This window comes from Haliotis asinina, chromosome 5 (genome assembly GCF_037392515.1).
Source record: "Haliotis asinina isolate JCU_RB_2024 chromosome 5, JCU_Hal_asi_v2, whole genome shotgun sequence".
In the NCBI taxonomy this organism is placed as follows: Eukaryota; Metazoa; Mollusca; class Gastropoda; order Lepetellida; family Haliotidae; genus Haliotis; species Haliotis asinina.
Window position 1 is genome coordinate 37,730,642 of NC_090284.1, and position 18,960 is coordinate 37,749,601.

The window sequence follows — 18,960 nt, forward strand, 5'->3', positions numbered from 1 at the left end:
AGAGACAAGAAGGCACACTGCTCGGAATGATTAAGACGAAATTCCACATATGTTGCAACATTACATCTAGTACGCCCCTGGTTTCTTAAGTAGAATTTCGCCAGCCTCTATGTCTGTGCCAACCTCCCTTTCCTGTATCCGTAATTACCCGTATGTCCGCGACATAGGTCTGTACCCGTCCATAATCTCATGTCCACGCCAACGTCAGTGTCCTCTACCCGAAATTACCCCTATATCAGCACCAATGTCCCTGTCCTCTACCCGCAATTACCCCTATATCAGCACCAACGTCCCTGTCCTCTACCCGCAATTACCCCTATATCAGCACCAACCTCCCTGTCATGTACCCGTCCTCACTCCCATGTCCGCACCAACCTCCCTGTTATGTACCCGTCCTTACCCCTATGTCCGTTCAGCTTGATACAATGTGTTCCTTCGAAGAAGCCATACATGCAGCGCCTCTCTATCAGATGGAAGGTCTTGCGAGTATGGTTGAACGGGTCTTCACAGTCACGATTGGACCGGTCCACAGACGTGCAGACATAGCAGTCAATGGCTAATACTGAAACAGACATAAAACACATATATAATGTGAAATCTACACTGTATTTTAATTTGATTGGGTCACAGTTTCAAAGTGTGTGAGTGAGTTTAGTTTTCCGCCACACTCAGGACTATTCCAGCTATATAGCGGCGGTCTGTAAGTAATCGAGTCTGAACCTAACAATCCAGTGATCAAAAGCATGAGCATCGATCTGCTAAGTTGGGAACCAATGACATTTGTCAACCAAGTCAGCGAGTCTGACCACCCGATCCGATCCATTTAGTCGCCTCTTACGGTGTAATACAAACAAACAAACATCAGCAGATAATGTGTGGTACTCGGAATAACAGTGACCTTGAAAACGTAGGTAGTTCAAGGACGAGCACTCTTACCATTCAAAATGAATTAATCTTGTAATATTATCACCGCCACCCACATTAGCATCAGGGTAATAACTCCCTTTTTGCTTTATCCGATTTGGTTATCATCGCCGTAGGGCTGGGTGTCTGTTCCAATACAGGTCCCTATGAAGCCTGTTTATTTTAACACGACAGGTTATATTTCAAACTAAACAAACGAGACTGTTCTTTCTGAATCTCTAGTCGTGGCACATGCTGTTTTCAACGGGCTATCACACAGCCATGGCAATCAGAGGAAACTGGGAGATGCGAGACATCCCTGACCAACCAGCATTTCAAATAAGTCAGCATGTTAGCTCAGCTTCATTATTTCCTCAGCTAATGAAAATGAGCAGTTGGACATCGGAGACAGCATCTTAACGCATACGTTCATGGCATAGGAATCAGGCTTAAATATTTAAAGGCGCATCGATCGCATCTTAAGGACATTGCTAATAATAGTGTTTTAGAGTGCCACAAGGTTCAGTTCTAATAATGCACCAAAGCAACATATCAATTTATTGAGTGATAGCTGGACATTGTTCTTAATAACAACCATCTCAAAAGTCAACATCTTCTGTGAGAGATGGTTATAGATCTATGGGGTAGTGTGGTGACATATCGATCTATATCTGTGTAAGCATTGTCCAGAATACAGTCATATCCTTTACCAGTACTGCAAACCTGGTCCTACATCTACAGGACAATACACATATGTACATAATGTTGGTAGCAACTGTTCAACTTCAGAAGCGTCGGATTCAACGTGCAAACCGAGGATTTCCCAGTCAAGAGTCAATAAAGTACAGTGAGTAAAGATTTATTGTTAGTAATGGAATAATTTGGCTACATAGAACTATATATTGATTAGATGGTAGACTTTCCTTTCATGGTTCGTACACTACCTTAAAGAAATATGACGTTTGTCAAACTGATCATTCCAACACATCTACTTAGGGTTAATAGTTTCATTAGACTGTGTCATAGAGAATACACACCGAATCTGCTAATGCATGAATCTTCCATATACGTATGTTTTTGAAGTCCTTGAGGTGTCAACCTAATTTTAATGCTGATACCATCAAACCCAAAGTTGTTGGTCGACGGAATGTAAAATGGACGGACGTGCTTTCTAGAAACTACATTGGAAGCCTGACTGAATGTGTTTAACCAGCTACCTAGAATATTCGTTGGGTGCCTGACTAAATGTGTTTTACCAGCTACTTAGAACATTCGTTGGGTGCCTGACTGAATGTATTTTACCAGCTACTTAAAACATTCGTTGGGTGCCTGACGTAATGTGTTCAACCAGCTACCTAGAACATTCGTTGGGTTCCTGACTTAATGTATTTTACCAGCTACCTAGAACATTCGCTGGGTGCCTGACTTAATGTGTTCAACCAGCTACCTAGAACATTCGTTGGGTGCCTGATTTAATGTGTTCAACCAGCTACCTAAAAGATTCGTTGGGTGCCTGACTTAATGTATTTTACCAGCTACTTAGAACATTCGTTGGGTGCCTGACTGAATGTGTTCAACCAGCTACCTAGAAGATTCGTTGGGTGCCTGACTTAATGTATTTTACCAGCTACTTAGAACATTCGTTGGGTGCCTGACTGAATGTGTTCAACCAGCTACCTAGAACATTCGTTGGGTGCCTGACTGAATGTGTTCAAACAGCTACCTAGAACATTCGTTGGGTGCCTGACTTAATGTGTTCAACCAGCTACCTAGAACATTCGTTGGGTGCCTGACTTAATGTATTTTACCAGCTACCTAGAACATTCGTTGGGTGCCTGACTTAATGTGTTCAACCAGCTACCTAGAACATTCGTTGGGTGCCTGACTGAATGTGTTCAACCAGCTACCTAGAACATTTGTTGGGTGCCTGACTGAATGTGTTCAACCAGCTACCTAGAACATTCGTTGGGTGCCTGACTGAATGTGTTCAAACAGCTACCTAGAACATTCGTTGGGTGCCTGACTGAATGTGTTCAACCAGCTACCTAGAAGATTCGTTGGGTGCCTGACTTAATGTATTTTACCAGCTACTTAGAACATTCGTTGGGTGCCTGACTGAATGTGTTCAACCAGCTACCTAGAACATTCGTTGGGTGCCTGACTGAATGTGTTCAAACAGCTACCTAGAACATTCGTTGGGTGCCTGACTTAATGTGTTCAACCAGCTACCTAGAACATTCGTTGGGTGCCTGACTTAATGTATTTTACCAGCTACCTAGAACATTCGTTGGGTGCCTGACTTAATGTGTTCAACCAGCTACCTAGAACATTCGTTGGGTGCCTGACTGAATGTGTTCAACCAGCTACCTAGAACATTCGCTGGGTGCCTGACTTAATGTGTTCAACCAGCTACTTAGAACATTCGTTGGGTGCCTGATTTAATGTGTTCAACCAGCTACCTAAAAGATTCGTTGGGTGCCTGACTTAATGTATTTTACCAGCTACTTAGAACATTCGTTGGGTGCCTGACGTAATGTGTTCAACCAGCTACCTAGAACATTCGTTGGGTGCCTGACTTAATGTATTTTACCAGCTACATAGAACATTCGTTGGGTGCTTGACTTAATGTATTTTACCAGCTACTTAGAACATTCGTTGGGTGCCTGACTGAATGTGTTCAACCAGCTACCTAGAACATTTGTTGGGTGCCTGACTTAATGTGTTCAACCAGCTACCTAGAACATTCGTTGGGTGCCTGACTGAATGTGTTCAACCAGCTACCTAGAACATTTGTTGGGTGCCTGACTGAATGTGTTCAACCAGCTACCTAGAACATTCGTTGGGTGCCTGACTGAATGTGTTCAACCAGCTACCTAGAACATTCGTTGGGTGCCTGACTGAATGTGTTCAACCAGCTACCTAGAACATTCGTTGGGTGCCTGACTTAATGTATTTTACCAGCTACCTAGAACATTCGTTGGGTGCCTGACTTAATGTATTTTACCAGCTACTTAAAACATTCGTTGGGTGCCTGACTGAATGTGTTCAACCAGCCACCTAGAACATTCGTTGGGTGCCTGACCTAATGTGTTCAACCAGCTACCTAGAACATTCGTTGGGTGCCTGACTTAATGTGTTCAACCAGCTACTTAGAACATTCGTTGGGTGCCTGACTGAATGTGTTCAACCAGCTACCTAGAACATTCGTTGGGTGCCTGACTGAATGTATTTTACCAGCTACTTAGAACATTCGTTGGGTGCCTGACTGAATGTGTTCAACCAGCTACCTAGAACATTCGTTGGGTGCCTGACTTAATGTGTTCAAACAGCTACCTAGAACATTCGTTGGGTGCTTGACTTAATGTGTTCAACCAGCTACCTAGAACATTCGTTGGGTGCCTGACTTAATGTATTTTACCAGCTACCTAGAACATTCGCTGGGTACCTGACTTAATGTGTTCAACCAGCTACCTAGAACATTCGTTGGGTGCCTGATTTAATGTGTTCAACCAGCTACTTAGAACATTCGTTGGGTGCCTGACCTAATGTGTTCAACCAGCTACCTAGAACATTCGTTGGGTGCCTGACTGAATGTATTTTACCAGCTACTTAAAACATTCGTTGGGTGCCTGACTTAATGTGTTCAACCAGCTACCTAGAACATTCGTTGGGTGCCTGACTTAATGTGTTCAACCAGCTACCTAGAACATTCGTTGGGTGCCTGACCTAATGTGTTCAACCAGCTACTTAGAACATTCGTTGGGTTCCTGACCTAATGTGTTCAACCAGCTACTTAGAACATTCGTTGGGTGCCTGACTGAATGTGTTCAACCAGCTACCTAGAACATTCGTTGGGTGCCTGACTTAATGTATTTTACCAGCTACTTAGAACATTCGTTGGGTGCCTGACTGAATGTGTTCAACCAGCTACCTAGAACATTCGTTGGGTGCCTGACTTAATGTATTTTACCAGCTACTTAGAACATTCGTTGGGTGCCTGACTGAATGTGTTCAACCAGCTACCTAGAACATTCGTTGGGTGCCTGACTTAATGTGTTCAACCAGCTACCTAGAACATTCGTTGGGTGCTTGACTTAATGTGTTCAACCAGCTACCTAGAACATTCGTTGGGTGCCTGACTTAATGTATTTTACCAGCTAACTAGAACATTCGCTGGGTACCTGACTTAATGTGTTCAACCAGCTACCTAGAACATTCGTTGGGTGCCTGATTTAATGTGTTCAACCAGCTACTTAGAACATTCGTTGGGTGCCTGACCTAATGTGTTCAACCAGCTACCTAGAACATTCGTTGGGTGCCTGACTGAATGTATTTTACCAGCTACTTAAAACATTCGTTGGGTGCCTGACGTAATGTGTTCAACCAGCTACCTAGAACATTCGTTGGGTGCCTGACTTAATGTGTTCAACCAGCTACCTAGAACATTCGTTGGGTGCCTGACCTAATGTGTTCAACCAGCTACTTAGAACATTCGTTGGGTTCCTGACTTAATGTGTTCAACCAGCTACCTAGAACATTCGTTGGGTGCCTGACTTAATGCGTTCAACCAACTACCTAGAACATTCGTTGGGTGCCTGACTGAATGTGTTCAACCAGCTACTTAGAACATTCGTTGGGTGCCTGACTTAATGTGTTCAACCAGCTACCTAGAACATTTGTTGGGTGCCTGAGTAAATGTGTTCAACCAGCTACCTAGAACATTCGTTGGGTGCCTGACTGAATGTGTTCAACCAGCTACCTAGAACATTCGTTGGGTGCCTGACTGAATGTGTTCAACCAGCTACCTAGAACATTCGTTGGGTGCCTGACTGAATGTGTTCAACCAGCTACCTAGAACATTCGTTGGGTGCCTGAGTAAATGTGTTCAACCAGCTACCTAGAACATTCGTTGGGCGCCTGACTTAATGTAGCGAATGTCCTGAACATACGTTACATACATTAGCAGTTTATCGTAACCAACTAACACATTCTAAAGCAATCATTTCTTCATCCTTTCAAATTTGTCGTTCACATCATTCTGTAGGACTGCTGCTGGTGTTTAGCTTAAAATTTAATTCAAACATTCTAACAATGTTTTAACAACATCGGATAGTGCGACTGTGCGTGCGAATCTGATACCGTATGGGATGTTTAACTTCATTTGGTAATGCATGATAATTATGTCAGCCTATGAGAACTGTTCACAACTTTGAAAGAGATGCTGATGTTGTAACTTAAAGTCGTTCTTTTTTTAGTGTAATACGATACCGCAAGTATCAAATTGGCTGTATTATATTTCCTCATCGAAATGTTTTGCTGTTGATGTGATTTGTTGTTCACGTGCTGCCCTTGATTTGTACCATGATGCATTTCACGTATCATATGACATCTTCAAAGTGCTTTTTTACCATCTTCTACTTATCATATCACGAAAAAATGTTCAGTATGAATTCATCTTAAATGACAATTCAACACACCACGAAGTTTCAATTAACAAAAAAAATCACTTCTTTTATTTAATTTTGATCCATGATCAATAGTTTTTAGTCAATATTTCTCTTAAGAGTACATGCATCAAACTTCTAATCAAATGACCTAGGAAAGATTTGCAAGGCCGCATTAACATAATTCAATGTTTCACGGGCACATTCTTTTCAAAAGTGACGAGAGCGGTAAGGCTCTGTTTTCTAATTTTTAATAGAAACAAGTGAAGAAGGAGGAAATCATTTTCATTTTTCTCCCAGAAATACAGCTTAGCACATGTCAAGAAGTTGCAGATTCAGTCACACTCGTTCTTAGAGACACTCATTCTTACAGTGGACAAATGGATGATCGGGACTCCGCAAAGTCAAACTTTTTTTAATGGCAATAATTGTTGCGTGCACAAATAAAATTGACTTGCCCATGCCCGAGAAACATTTCACTTTTTTATTTAGCCAAACTGCTATGCTACAAGCGTGGTGCTTCGTTAAAGAATTATCTTTAATATAACCTACATCAATGTTGTAATTGCATTGCATTGCCTCCCTGTGAATCAGCCTTATTTAAACCATCAGTGGATTACTGTGTTTACAACTCTTCATCTTTGATGATGCTGATCGACCACAGGACGGGCTGCACGTCATTAAAACAGAGAGACAGATGGCCGCGATAAAAGAGACATCAGCGACGAGGGAGTCTCATTGTGTCTGGCATGGCCATGGGTAATTACTTCATCACAGACACTCACTCATGAAAACAGGAATGCTGGCGATTCAGTAATGTCGGCTTTGATTTTGAATGTCTTCATAATGATGTTATCATCATTACGACATCCAGAGTCTAGCTCTCATCCCAATAGTCTTACATACTTTCTGTCACAATTCTATTTGCCAGTACCTTTCAGGAACCCTTGTTCAGTATTCTCTTCTGTTCAATGAACAATCATGGATGCATCCGTAAATATTTCATCAACTCCCCTAACCATTTTTTCACAATTCAGCAATCATCGCTACACCAAAGCATCATCACTACATCCATCTATCCTCCGTTTACACACCATCACTGCATCCACCCATCATCACTAAACACACCCATCCTCTCATTCATCATCACCACACCCTCCAATCATCACTACATCAACCCATTGGTACTTCGTCAACCATCATCACCTCATGCGTCCTTCCTCACATCAACACATCATCACTACATCTGTCAATCATCACTACATCAACCCATCATCACTATAGATAAAGATCATCACATACATTTACCCATTTAACGGTCCGTCCGTCAACCCATCAGTCCCGTTCATCAACCAGATCCACTGATTCGTCCAAAGTCTAACCTAACCCGGATATAATCACCATTCTGCCTATCCATATTACTAATCCGTTCTATCGTTCTCTTATCCACTTACCCACGAACACATGTCCATCTGTTTTGCCAAGAAACCTTCTGTTTACTTGTTACTGGTTCTACAGCTTGCCAATGGTCACCAAGCTACACGCAGGACGTTTTGTATGTACCATTATCTGCAGCAGTCTAATCTTGCACATTCTTTCATAATATTGTCTTCACTCTCTCAAAACGCTTATATCATCACGCTGTTATGTTAGAGTTTAATTCTGTGTTCTATTAACCGAAGAATCCATCCAATTGATTTTTAAAAATGCTTTGACTGTCGGGTAATGAGAGAACACGATATATCTCTTTCCTCTGAAATATGAGGCATTTCTAAATATGATTTAGAACTTAATTACGTTTCATGGAAATATACGGATGATATTACGTTAACCCTACCAACACGGCGAAGCTACCAGCAGAGTGCGATTAGTCCTTGGTGCATTGCCGCTCACAATACCAACACTATATCAGTTGTAACCATGGACAGTACATGATCGGGCGAGTGCACGGCGAGCGGCATAGCGGTGTTTTTCCCCGAGCATTTGCTGACGGCGCTGGAAACGACGGCAGCGTAAACAACGCAAGCGAACTCTTCCGTCCTCGGTAAATACCAAAAGTCATTCCTTATTAATCATAATCATATGTTGCCATGACCACAGACATCCAACAAACGTCCCCAAGCATAGAAATAAGTAAATGTTACAGAGGAATTATATGAAAGGAACATGGCCTTGTCCCTGGCGTGGGTTGGGTCATTAAGTTAAACAAACTCTTTGATGTTTACCTTGTGCTGCTAAGGTAAACATATTTAAAATTTCACCAACAGACTTTATCCGCTGTGCAAATACGTGTGCGTAACACTACAAACAGCGATAATACCAGAGATTTTCATCATTTCTTTGTTCAAACTTGAAATGTCTGACAGTGTAGACCCTGGTAATCATGGAACTTAACTGACAGTTCCTCTTGGACCAGTGTCGAGTCATGGGTGAGTAAAAAGAGGATTCTAAAGTTTCACATCCCCAAATGGGCAAGTGTCATATCATTTCAGAAGTAAGGAGTGCCATAGCCTAATTATATCTTCGGGGAGAAGATATATGCTGCCAAATCATCTAAACAAAGACTTAACGCGTGCTCATTAAAGATACAGTAAGGATCATTAAATTATCTAAGAGAAATATAAGGTTGTTACACGGTATCGAACTGGAACTTAGACTTGTGTCACAGCAACTGTAGAGGACGTTAAGCTTGTGCCATACTCCAGCCAAAGGTAGGACTTCGTCATATCTAGAATCGTGTCATTTCTGATAAAGGGGAAGGCAGACTTACGTCATTTCTGTTGTAAAGGAAGGTAGACGTGTGTCACATCTGTTGTAGAGGAAGTCAGACTTGTGTCATATCCGTTTTAGAGGAGGGTAGATTTGTGCCCTATATGTTTTAGAGGAAGATAGGCACATGTGATATCTATTTTAGGAGAAGGAAGACTTGCGTCATATCTGTTGTAGAGAAAGGCAGAGTTGTGTCATACCTGTTTTAGAGGAGGGTAGATTTGTGCGATATATTTTGTAGAGGAAGGTATATGTTTGCCATATCTGTTGTAGAGGAAGGCAGGTATGTGTCATATCTGTTTTAGGAGAAGGAGGACTTCTGTAACATAAGTTATAGAGGAAGGTAGATTTGAGTCATATATGTTGTAGAGGAAGGTAGGTATGTGTGATATCTGTTTTAGGAGAAGGAAGACTTATGTAACATTTATTTTCGAGGAAGGTAGATTTGAGTCATATCTATTGCAGAGAAATGTATGTTTGTGCCATATAATCTGGAGAAAAACAGTTATATATTCCACCCGTCAAAAGTTTAGATTCGAAGTTTTAGAACGACTCACTATATGCTAGGCATTTATATGTGGTTACATCGAAGATGAATTTCAACACTAATTTAAGGGAAACATATGTCAGTCAACCTTGTGCAGAGGAACTACATCATATTGCAAAGAGGCATGTGGAAGTATTGTCGTTTGTGAACAGCTGTGTTTGGTGTAAAGTTTCTTTAAGAATTCTACAATTTTCCCTGAGTTTCAGCATTTATTGAACTCATGACAATAATCTTCACTTCACAATAAATCAGTTCATGTGTACATATGAACGATAAGGAATATTTTCCCAAATCTGGTTTAGAACAGCTGACTTAATTAAGCAGCTATATTTACACTAGCGAGTATAGTGCGTGATGAGTGCATCAAACAGCCGATGGTATAATTTGATAACATGTATCAGTATTACCAATTCATGTAGTTGACTTCAATGAGTAAAACATGGAGGGGTGGAAATGAGTTCATTAACGTGGACCATATATACAGCTGGAATGTACTGACAGCAGCCAGCGAAACTAGCACATGGTTTCATGAAACCGTGTTCTCCACACAAGCATTTCTCAGCTAAGTTTATCCCGTTGAAGATTCAACAGCCTGATAAATTACACTTTCTGCCTACCCTGAACACTAACCATATGCCAAATATTAAAGAGTATCTTATCATCTTATATGCTCGACAGTGTGTGTTTCATGAGTAAATGAAATCCACAGACCCTATTCTTTGGTATCCACACTAAAGAAACAATGATAACACGTGTTTTGCCCATTTACGCGCCATGTCTTAGACGCATTTTACCCTTCAAATGCGTTGGTCGAGGAGGATTCATAATATAGCATGTCATCTGCTACGATAATGGCCTCAGAATAACATCATGTTCTCTAGCAATGGTACGATACTGGTGCTCATGTTCAAAATGAAATAAACTAAATGAAATGAAAAACATCAGTTTTCTCTTGAGACCAGAAACATTGTCAGCACTGAGCGTTTGGGCAGTAAATGTAAGATAAGCATATTAAAAGTGTTTAGAACGGGATGGACCACACATCTCTGATGTTTTAATAGTCTTGCTATTTTGCCATAAGTTGCCTTCGTAAGGAAACATTGTTAAAACAAGCCCCTAATGTTTTCATCTGCAACGGCGTCATTTGATCATGAAAAAGTCACTTTCCCTGTTTATGCCCGATTTAGTCTGGCTTCTTCAATTAATTTGAACATTTGTTCTTATCGGTATCCTCGAGCAGTAATGGTTTCCTGGCCATTCCGACAGAGGTCGTCTCCTTCACGTTCAAAACCATTTGCATATACTCATTATAGGCAATCTTCCAATTTGGATTCTCGTCTTTTGGCGACCATTTCTCAAACTATTGATTCTGTTTGTATTTAAGTGCAATATCTCGTATTATATAGTTCCTCATGATCAGATCACTCATCAATAAATGACGGACGCCTGTAGTGCCATACCCGACACTGAAGCAAACATTACACGTTGTGTCTCCTTAGGCAAGTGACATTGTCTGTTCATCGTGCAGTGAGTGGGTTAGCGGTAAGATGAGATGGAACCGGCTATCCTTCCAACTTGGGTTGTATACTCCCCTGGACGAGAATGTAAATCTAGCGTACACTCATCAGCTGACCATATCACTTTAGTGAGTAATGAACGTTCCCGGAGTGAGTGAGTGTGTTTAGTGAAGCCTGTCCATGGTTGCTGAGATCAGTTATGTTGTATCATTCATTCATTCATTCATTCATCCATTCATTCATTCTGAGAATCTCTACCATCATCTTTATTAAGGTACCCCTGCTGTTGCTATTGTTGTTTTATTTCTGAAAAGCATTATAGATGATATATTTTATCATTGTTTCCAAATCTTGTTATTTTAATCATTTATGCAGTGTTGTTAGACCGAAAGGGAGACTATGACATTTGTCTTTTGAAGAGGTTTTTGGCGGTAAAAAAAGGAACATTCTGATTCTGCCTGGCCGGCTTTTTCCACTTAGAACTGTGAAACGTTTTCAGGACTTGAAATAAGCCACATGTGTTCGCTGTACGTTCAAAGTGATTTGGTTTTGTTATGTGTGTCAATATGAAACAGGGAAACAAACAGACATTCTGCTTTCAGAGCCACAGCGACACTCTGCTACACGTTAGTAAGAAACTGTCACTGTTATGAAAACTGGACGACAACGTGTATTGAGGACTCGCAGCGGATAGGGGTCACGACAATCTGGGAACTTTCTACACATTAATGGTCCGTCCCACAGAGCGACTGTAGCAGTAAGATGATCTTAACGCGTAGCGTTACAATGCGGTAATGTGTATGTGTGCGTGCGTGCGTGCGTGCGTGTGTGCGCGCGTGTGTTTGTGTGTGCGATTTGACGGTGCATTACTTAACAGAGCACTTTTTATGAATGTCACCAGTGAATTAATACATTAGGCACCATGACAAACCGAAAGAGTCGGTACTTCAGGATGGTGTGTGTGTGTGTGTGTGTGTGTGTGTGTGTGTGTGTGTGTGTGTGTGTGTGTGTGTGTGCGTGTGTGTGCGTGTGTGTGTGTGTGTGCATGTGTGTGTGAGTGCGTGCGTGAGTGTGTGTTAGCTCGTCTGATGTCATGCCAAAAGTTTTGATGGGTGCCCCAATTAAGCATTACCCACCAGCTTACGCATAATAGTATGTATTCTAATGCTACAAAGAAAGCAAACATCCGATCAAGGACCAAACTCATAAGCTGCAGAAAGTTTAGTAGTTTTACCGAAATTACAGAGAAGGAATCAGACTAGGACCGATTGCGCATCAGAAATAAATTCTGAAACGATGTACTCTTTATAGGTATAATGCTTCATAATGTGTAGTGGTGACATTAGTTTAAAATACGTCGTTGACAATACGTTTGGGAGACTCCCAATCTGACTGATATTCTTTAAAGACTGGCATCTAAGCTTTCAAACTACAGGTTTAATAGACTATTTAGTTAATGTCGAACAGTTAAATGTTTTACAGCAATGTGTCTCCATTATCCATGTTACAAGTGAAATTTATAAACCATTCAATTCATCAGCAAGCAAATGAGGGGAGATGATTTAATGTTTATTGTGATAGTCTCACTTTTCTTCCTGTCTGAAATCAGATTACCAGACTCATCTCCGTGAACCCGTTCTCACACCCCAAGATTTGTCGATGGGAATGTATTCTGAACAGTGTTACATTCCTCTATTGCCTTTAACGTGTCAGAAAAGAGGGGCATTATTATCGCTCCCTAGAAGTTGGCACTTGGCGGTATTGAAAATCAACAACTGAACCATGAGACCTCTTTGACAAGCATAGCCTTTGAAGCGCTGTCTAGAACTAATTCCGCCCACCTATTTCTGGTGTAGCTCAACCCAACTTCACCTTGAAGGAGGAGGTGGAGGGAATCAGGGGGGGTATATTACTTTGACAAGATCATCTCTCTGCGGTTGATAACTCAAATAAAAAAACCCTGCACACATAGATATACATGTATCTAATTAAATGCCATTTTGAGAAATTCTCGTTCCCGGATCTATTTAAGCTGTATGGTGGAACCGATGGTGCATGCTGTGAGCCTAGGAAGAGACAAGGGAAGCAATTTGTTTTCGCCGAGGTTACTCGGCAGATTTTCCGCTGAATCAATATGACGTAGCTGTCAAAACCTGTTTGAGACATACTTGATCAGCCAGCGCATCACGTCCATGCCAACATTACTTGCACAATAATGTCGGTACGCCTCGACATTTTCACATAAGAGCCAAACATTTTTGATAATTCATACATTGTTCGCTTCATTAGACGTGCAAGGAGGACACTTCAAACTGTGATGAATGCATTATACAGGAGGAGAGAAGAGACTCGAGCTCCACATATTTGTATGCAACTTTACCCGAATCTACACTGGGGTTAGTTCGGCAATGCATAACACCCGTCATCACAGGTTTGATGTATCGATGAGCTATGTTGTATATAACATTGAAACAGCTGCCCATAGAAATTTGATCAACACGACATACTTTGTTTTTCAAGGTTAAAGTAATTATTTCATTTTCAGGATAATTTCAAATAGCAACTGCCTCAATAACCCTACAAAAGAAAGCTGGCTATTAAGTGATTATAGATTGCATTCAATAACTTATTGATGAGTCCTCATTTCTGTCGAATTATTCAGAGAAGACACACTCCCACATTTAGAGAAAGGTCAACGGCTAATAACGTTGTTAACATCTCAGGATTCTGTGAACGCCCAATCTGTAGAGATGCCAATTGTTGCTGTCTCTTAATGAATAACATGTACACATCCTACTTCATAAAAGGAGAAGTTTAATCAACATTAGTCTCTAGTTTCACCATTCCGGCGTTCCCTGTACATTTAAATGCCTCTCCTGGACCAAAATCTGATTTGGTTTCTCTTTTACAAGGGCGAGCTTTCATCGATCTGGATCCCCGTAGTAAGTCGAAGTGGCTCAATGTATACATGTTCTGTGTGCCAGAACCCGTGTTCTGTTCTTTCAGGCGTTGTTCGGTACATACATCTTATAGATCTTCAAAGACTTAGAGACCCTCCAAGGTGCGCACGACAACAGAAACTCGACATCCGCAATAGCGGTGCTGTGTCCCGGATCATTTGGGTGACCGACATTTACTGTTAATTAATACAAGTATAATATAATAATATCAGTGAAATGAGGATTACTGACACTTTAAGCAATATGGAATGTACTTGCACAACGTATACGTGTGTGTGTGCCCTAAAGAGTGTTTGTGAGTGAGCTAACGTGAGAGAGAGTGAGAGAGAGAGACAGAGAGAGAGCGAGAAAGTGAGAGAGGGTGGGGAGGGAGTTGTGTGTGCGTGTGTGTGTGCGTTGGGGGGTAAGGTGGGGGTGGGGGGAGATACAGTGTTACCTTGCTGCTGCTGACTTGGTACACACAGTTGATGTACAAGTAGTATTCTAGAACCATTGTCTTAGATAGGTCCAGAAACAGCGTTCTTGGAAGCACAGGAGGTGTGACAATACTCGAACTACCGTTGCCGGCATCATTGTCACTGCAAGCACCCGTCACGCACCGTCGATTGCCTCATCTTCCTGAACACGACATAACCTAGTTTCCCCTAGATTCACCACAGTAATACTTTCAGAAAGACTCTGCCTGTCATGCAAGACGACAAGGACCATTTCAAAATGAAAATCGTCAAACGAACAGATACGTCGAATAGGTATCTTCACCATTTAGCAGAGAGACGGTAATCAATTTACGCTATGCTAAAGAATTACGCTGTAATGAGTCCATTCTCGGCATTCAGCACTTACTTCACCGAGGCAATTATGAAGGAATGTTAACCTTCAGTGTCACACATTCCTATGTTTGTAGGCGATTTAAGTCTGTCGTAGTGAGGATAACACACCAAGTTTTAACACGTTCGAAACAGTCTATGTCTTTCCCCTCAGAGACACAAACAGTTACTGTATATGTTATGTAGCTCGCTCTGTTAGAAATATGCACTGATAACACTTTCTCCTAGCAACACTCACGGAATGTTTAGTACGGTACTGTCATTTCAGGTCTTCGTAAGTCGTTTTTCAACTGTCTTTGACCACAGGAATACCCATTGTCCTCCTTTCCCATGTATCAAAATATCCATTATTATAATCAAAAGCAAACTGTTAAACAAGTAAAAACGAAGATATCACTATATTATTCCTATACAATAACATTTGTCGTCTTGTAGACATGTTCTGTTGATATGTCCTGTTGGGTTGAATTAAAAAACCCCAGCTAACAAACATTAGGACAATTTCAAATTGATCCTGTGTTTACCATACAAGAAACTCAAATAAAGTAGACGTGTAACTGGATGATGATGAGCCACCATCGTAGTTTGCATTTGTTCTGAGAACCCTAATGAAGCCCCTAAGCACAACGAGTGTGAGATTCCCCTGGTGCTTCCACAGGACTTTAACTGAATACTTTATGCATCTTGCATAATGATATATTCTTTAGCTATTTTCTTAAAATTGATTATGACATGAATCAGGAAACGCGAAGGCGCCTCATTTTGAATACCAAAACAGAAAGAACGCTAACGTGTTGATGAAGCCCACGGGTGTGGTGCTCACATACCATTTATCAGAATTGGAGCGAATGCTGGATTCGAACCCACGACATTCAGTTACTATAGGGTAAGTATAAGAAACTCCGTATAGAACCGAGTCTTTTGCCACTCAACTCCTGACCTGTAACCTCATATATTGCCACAATTTCCTGACGTTACATATTATGTCCACCACCAGAATATGGCTCAGATGCATCAACAGTTGAAGTTGTTGTCCGGAAATAAGCTGTGTGGTCTGGTCTGAAGATCTTTGACCTTCTTCACATTGGTCGATATCTTTGGCCATCGTCCATCGCAGAAAGGTTCTGCCATCACATGTATGTATGGATGTATGGTCAAAATGGAGAATTGTGAATTCGTTCCAAGGTTTCAAAAACGCTCGTATTTGGTAATAGGAGGGCTTGAGTGGCATCGAGGAATTTCAAAATTGTGAATTTTTTGCTCGTTCTAGGATTGGAAAAGAGTCCTGGGTCAGTTCGTTATGGGTCATACTTCGACTCTTGAAGACAATATGTCCAACAAGCCAGCAGCTGTCTAGTAGTCATACAAAAAACTCCCTCATGCCAAAGGAAGAGAGAATATATACTTCTGGACAAAGAAGCAGCAAGGCTTGACATATGGGATGTGGCAAGGATTACAGTTCGGTATTTGATGAAATCGAGTTTTGCTCTCAGTTCAAAGCATAATACAGCAAACCCACTAACGCCTGTCTTTTGTTCGGATTCAGCATCCTTTGTTTCTCATAACTCATTCTACCAACATTGCTGAGCTCGGGCCTTGTAGCTAGCCATGTGACCATACTAATCTACACAATTATGAGTAAGGGGACATTACTCCATACCAATGTTTCGTTAATATTAACTAAAGGCCCCTTCTCCGATTTTGTTCGATGTCGTTGATTATCTAGATGTGGACCATAGGTTCCCGATTTTCTTTTTCAGGAGAAAAGTGACAAGCCTTTGCATGTGTTCAAGACCGATACCGGTGCGCTCATCTGGTATCTTCCCGATGTGAAAGTCTCAGAGATTCATGATCTCATGCTCATGATATAGTCGAAATCGATTCAGCTCTTGACTTAAGGATGTGGTAAGGATTTTGTCGTGTATATGTTTACTGATCTAGGTTCCGCGCGACGGCCTTTGTTCACTTCAGTCGTATTTCAAGTTGTAAGCCTAAAATAAACCAGCATCGTGTGTTTTCGTGTTACTGTGTTACGTTGTGATAAATACCTCATCACTGTATGTACATAATATATGGTATATGTATGCATAAAGAAGATGCAATTAGATCACGCTGGGTACATCTGGAAACACAAAAACTCTATTTGGCTGTCCAGTGCCGTATATCAGCAACACTAATGCACCAGTGAACGTTAAAGTTGATATTACGCACATAAAGCCGACATCTACTGAAAGGAATGTAATTAAGATGGGAATTCATTGCCTTTGATGTTTATGGAAGTTTAAAAAAACAGATCTTTGATTAGACAGGCCTTGAATACATATGCCCTGTGAAAAAACTTCGGGAGTGGAGGAAGCAGATCCGCCTTGATGTGTCTGGTCCGGTACAGTAAACATCAGTATGAAGCGAAGTCAAACAAACTTCTTTCATTATACACCAACACGTATATTCTCCCACACAGGTTCCTTCCACACTTCACGGATGGTTGGCACGGATGGTATCTTAAACACAATTGGTCGGGATTCTGGAATTGAGTTGCCTTGCACAGCACTATTCTGTTAACACACACCTGTTTATTTTCACGTGTGGTGTGAGAACCTGAATTTGAGCTGCTACGAGGGACAGATGTCTGCAGTAAATGGTGTTCACAAGACAGCCATTAGGTTTTACCTCGAAACATAAGTTGATAAGCATTAGCATGGTTGGTTGGTTGGTCAAAGCCGCACTCAGCAGTATTCCAGCTGATACATTTTCAGATAGACGTATTCGATTCTGGACCAGACACTCAAGTCATCAACATCACGTGCATCGATCTACGATGTCATGTGACGACCAAGTGTGACCACCCGATCCCGTTAGTCGCATTTTGCGACAATTATGGGTTGTATACACTTCAGGGGTATGTATACACTGGGATATGGGTTGGTACCACACAAAGAACGTCAGTGAATACGTGTGCCTTAAGGCGAAATCTATTACATGTTTGCATATAAATGCTAAAAAGGAATTGGGATTATTTTCACTGCCAGGTGTATTCAACGTATTCCGTATTTTGCACAAGCACAAAAACATGGGATGAGAAGGGACGATCATGTACAGAATTGAAATATCTTTCGAAAAGAGACAAGCTTGAGAATGTAAGAAACTAAGAACATTTACACAGGGTCTATATGGAAAATCGTATGTGTACAAATATTGCTGATCTAATTTTGGGTAGCACCACTGAGTGCAGACCTGGACGATGCAGTAGAAAGTGCGTAGCAGAAAATGTGGTCATTGTGTACACCATGCCGAGCACGAGGAGCTCGTGACTAAGCTGTTCTTCCCATGATACGATACGACAAAGTTACTTTTGCTGTTATTTGTTCGGATTACTGACACCATTTAGAATTTGTTTTAAAATGTTCCCCAACCTGCTCATTACTGATCTTAGGAACAGGTATTTTAAGCACATAACAGAACTGCTTTAAACTATTTCATAAACACCATTTGAGTCTCTAAATCTTTAAAGTAGTATATGTGTAAATGTAACAGAAGTAATGCATTTGTGACACTCTAGTTACATGCAAATAAACAACTGTATGTCTTTGTTCAGTGCCACTGTGTGTGTAATGCAACCTGCTTAATTACGACAGCGCCGTTCCACTGAAACCGTCCAGATTAACGAGGCTCCACTATTCAGGACTGTTTGCAGAACTTAAATTCACTACAAGGACTTGTCGTACTTACGAATCATAGTATGTATTGCCCTTTAAATCCATTGAAACGTTTTGATTTAGGAGATAAACATCATGTGTTGGCCAATTTCCGGGTGTTATTGAGTATTTGAAGCACGTGAATGCATTTGGAACCGACGGCGTTAGTCAGTTGACATTGGTATCTGTCTGTTTCCTTGGCCTAATTGCACCGCGGCATCAGCCATTACTCATAACTGAAGACAGACTGGTAAAGACATGTTGGCGACCAGCTGGAGACGTCGTCATCGGATTTACT

At 41.2% G+C, this 18,960-nt stretch overlaps 1 protein-coding gene across 1 annotated transcript in view; it reads right to left on the reverse strand.

Moving 5' to 3' along the window:
• Positions 1-18,960, reverse strand: part of LOC137284721 (uncharacterized) — a 46,210-nt gene that overhangs the window by 13,482 nt on the left and 13,768 nt on the right. Inside the window, exon 2 of the mRNA XM_067816640.1 lies at positions 401-562. Within this exon, the coding sequence (XP_067672741.1) occupies positions 401-562 (162 nt within the window). The remainder of the gene's footprint in view (positions 1-400; positions 563-18,960) is intronic.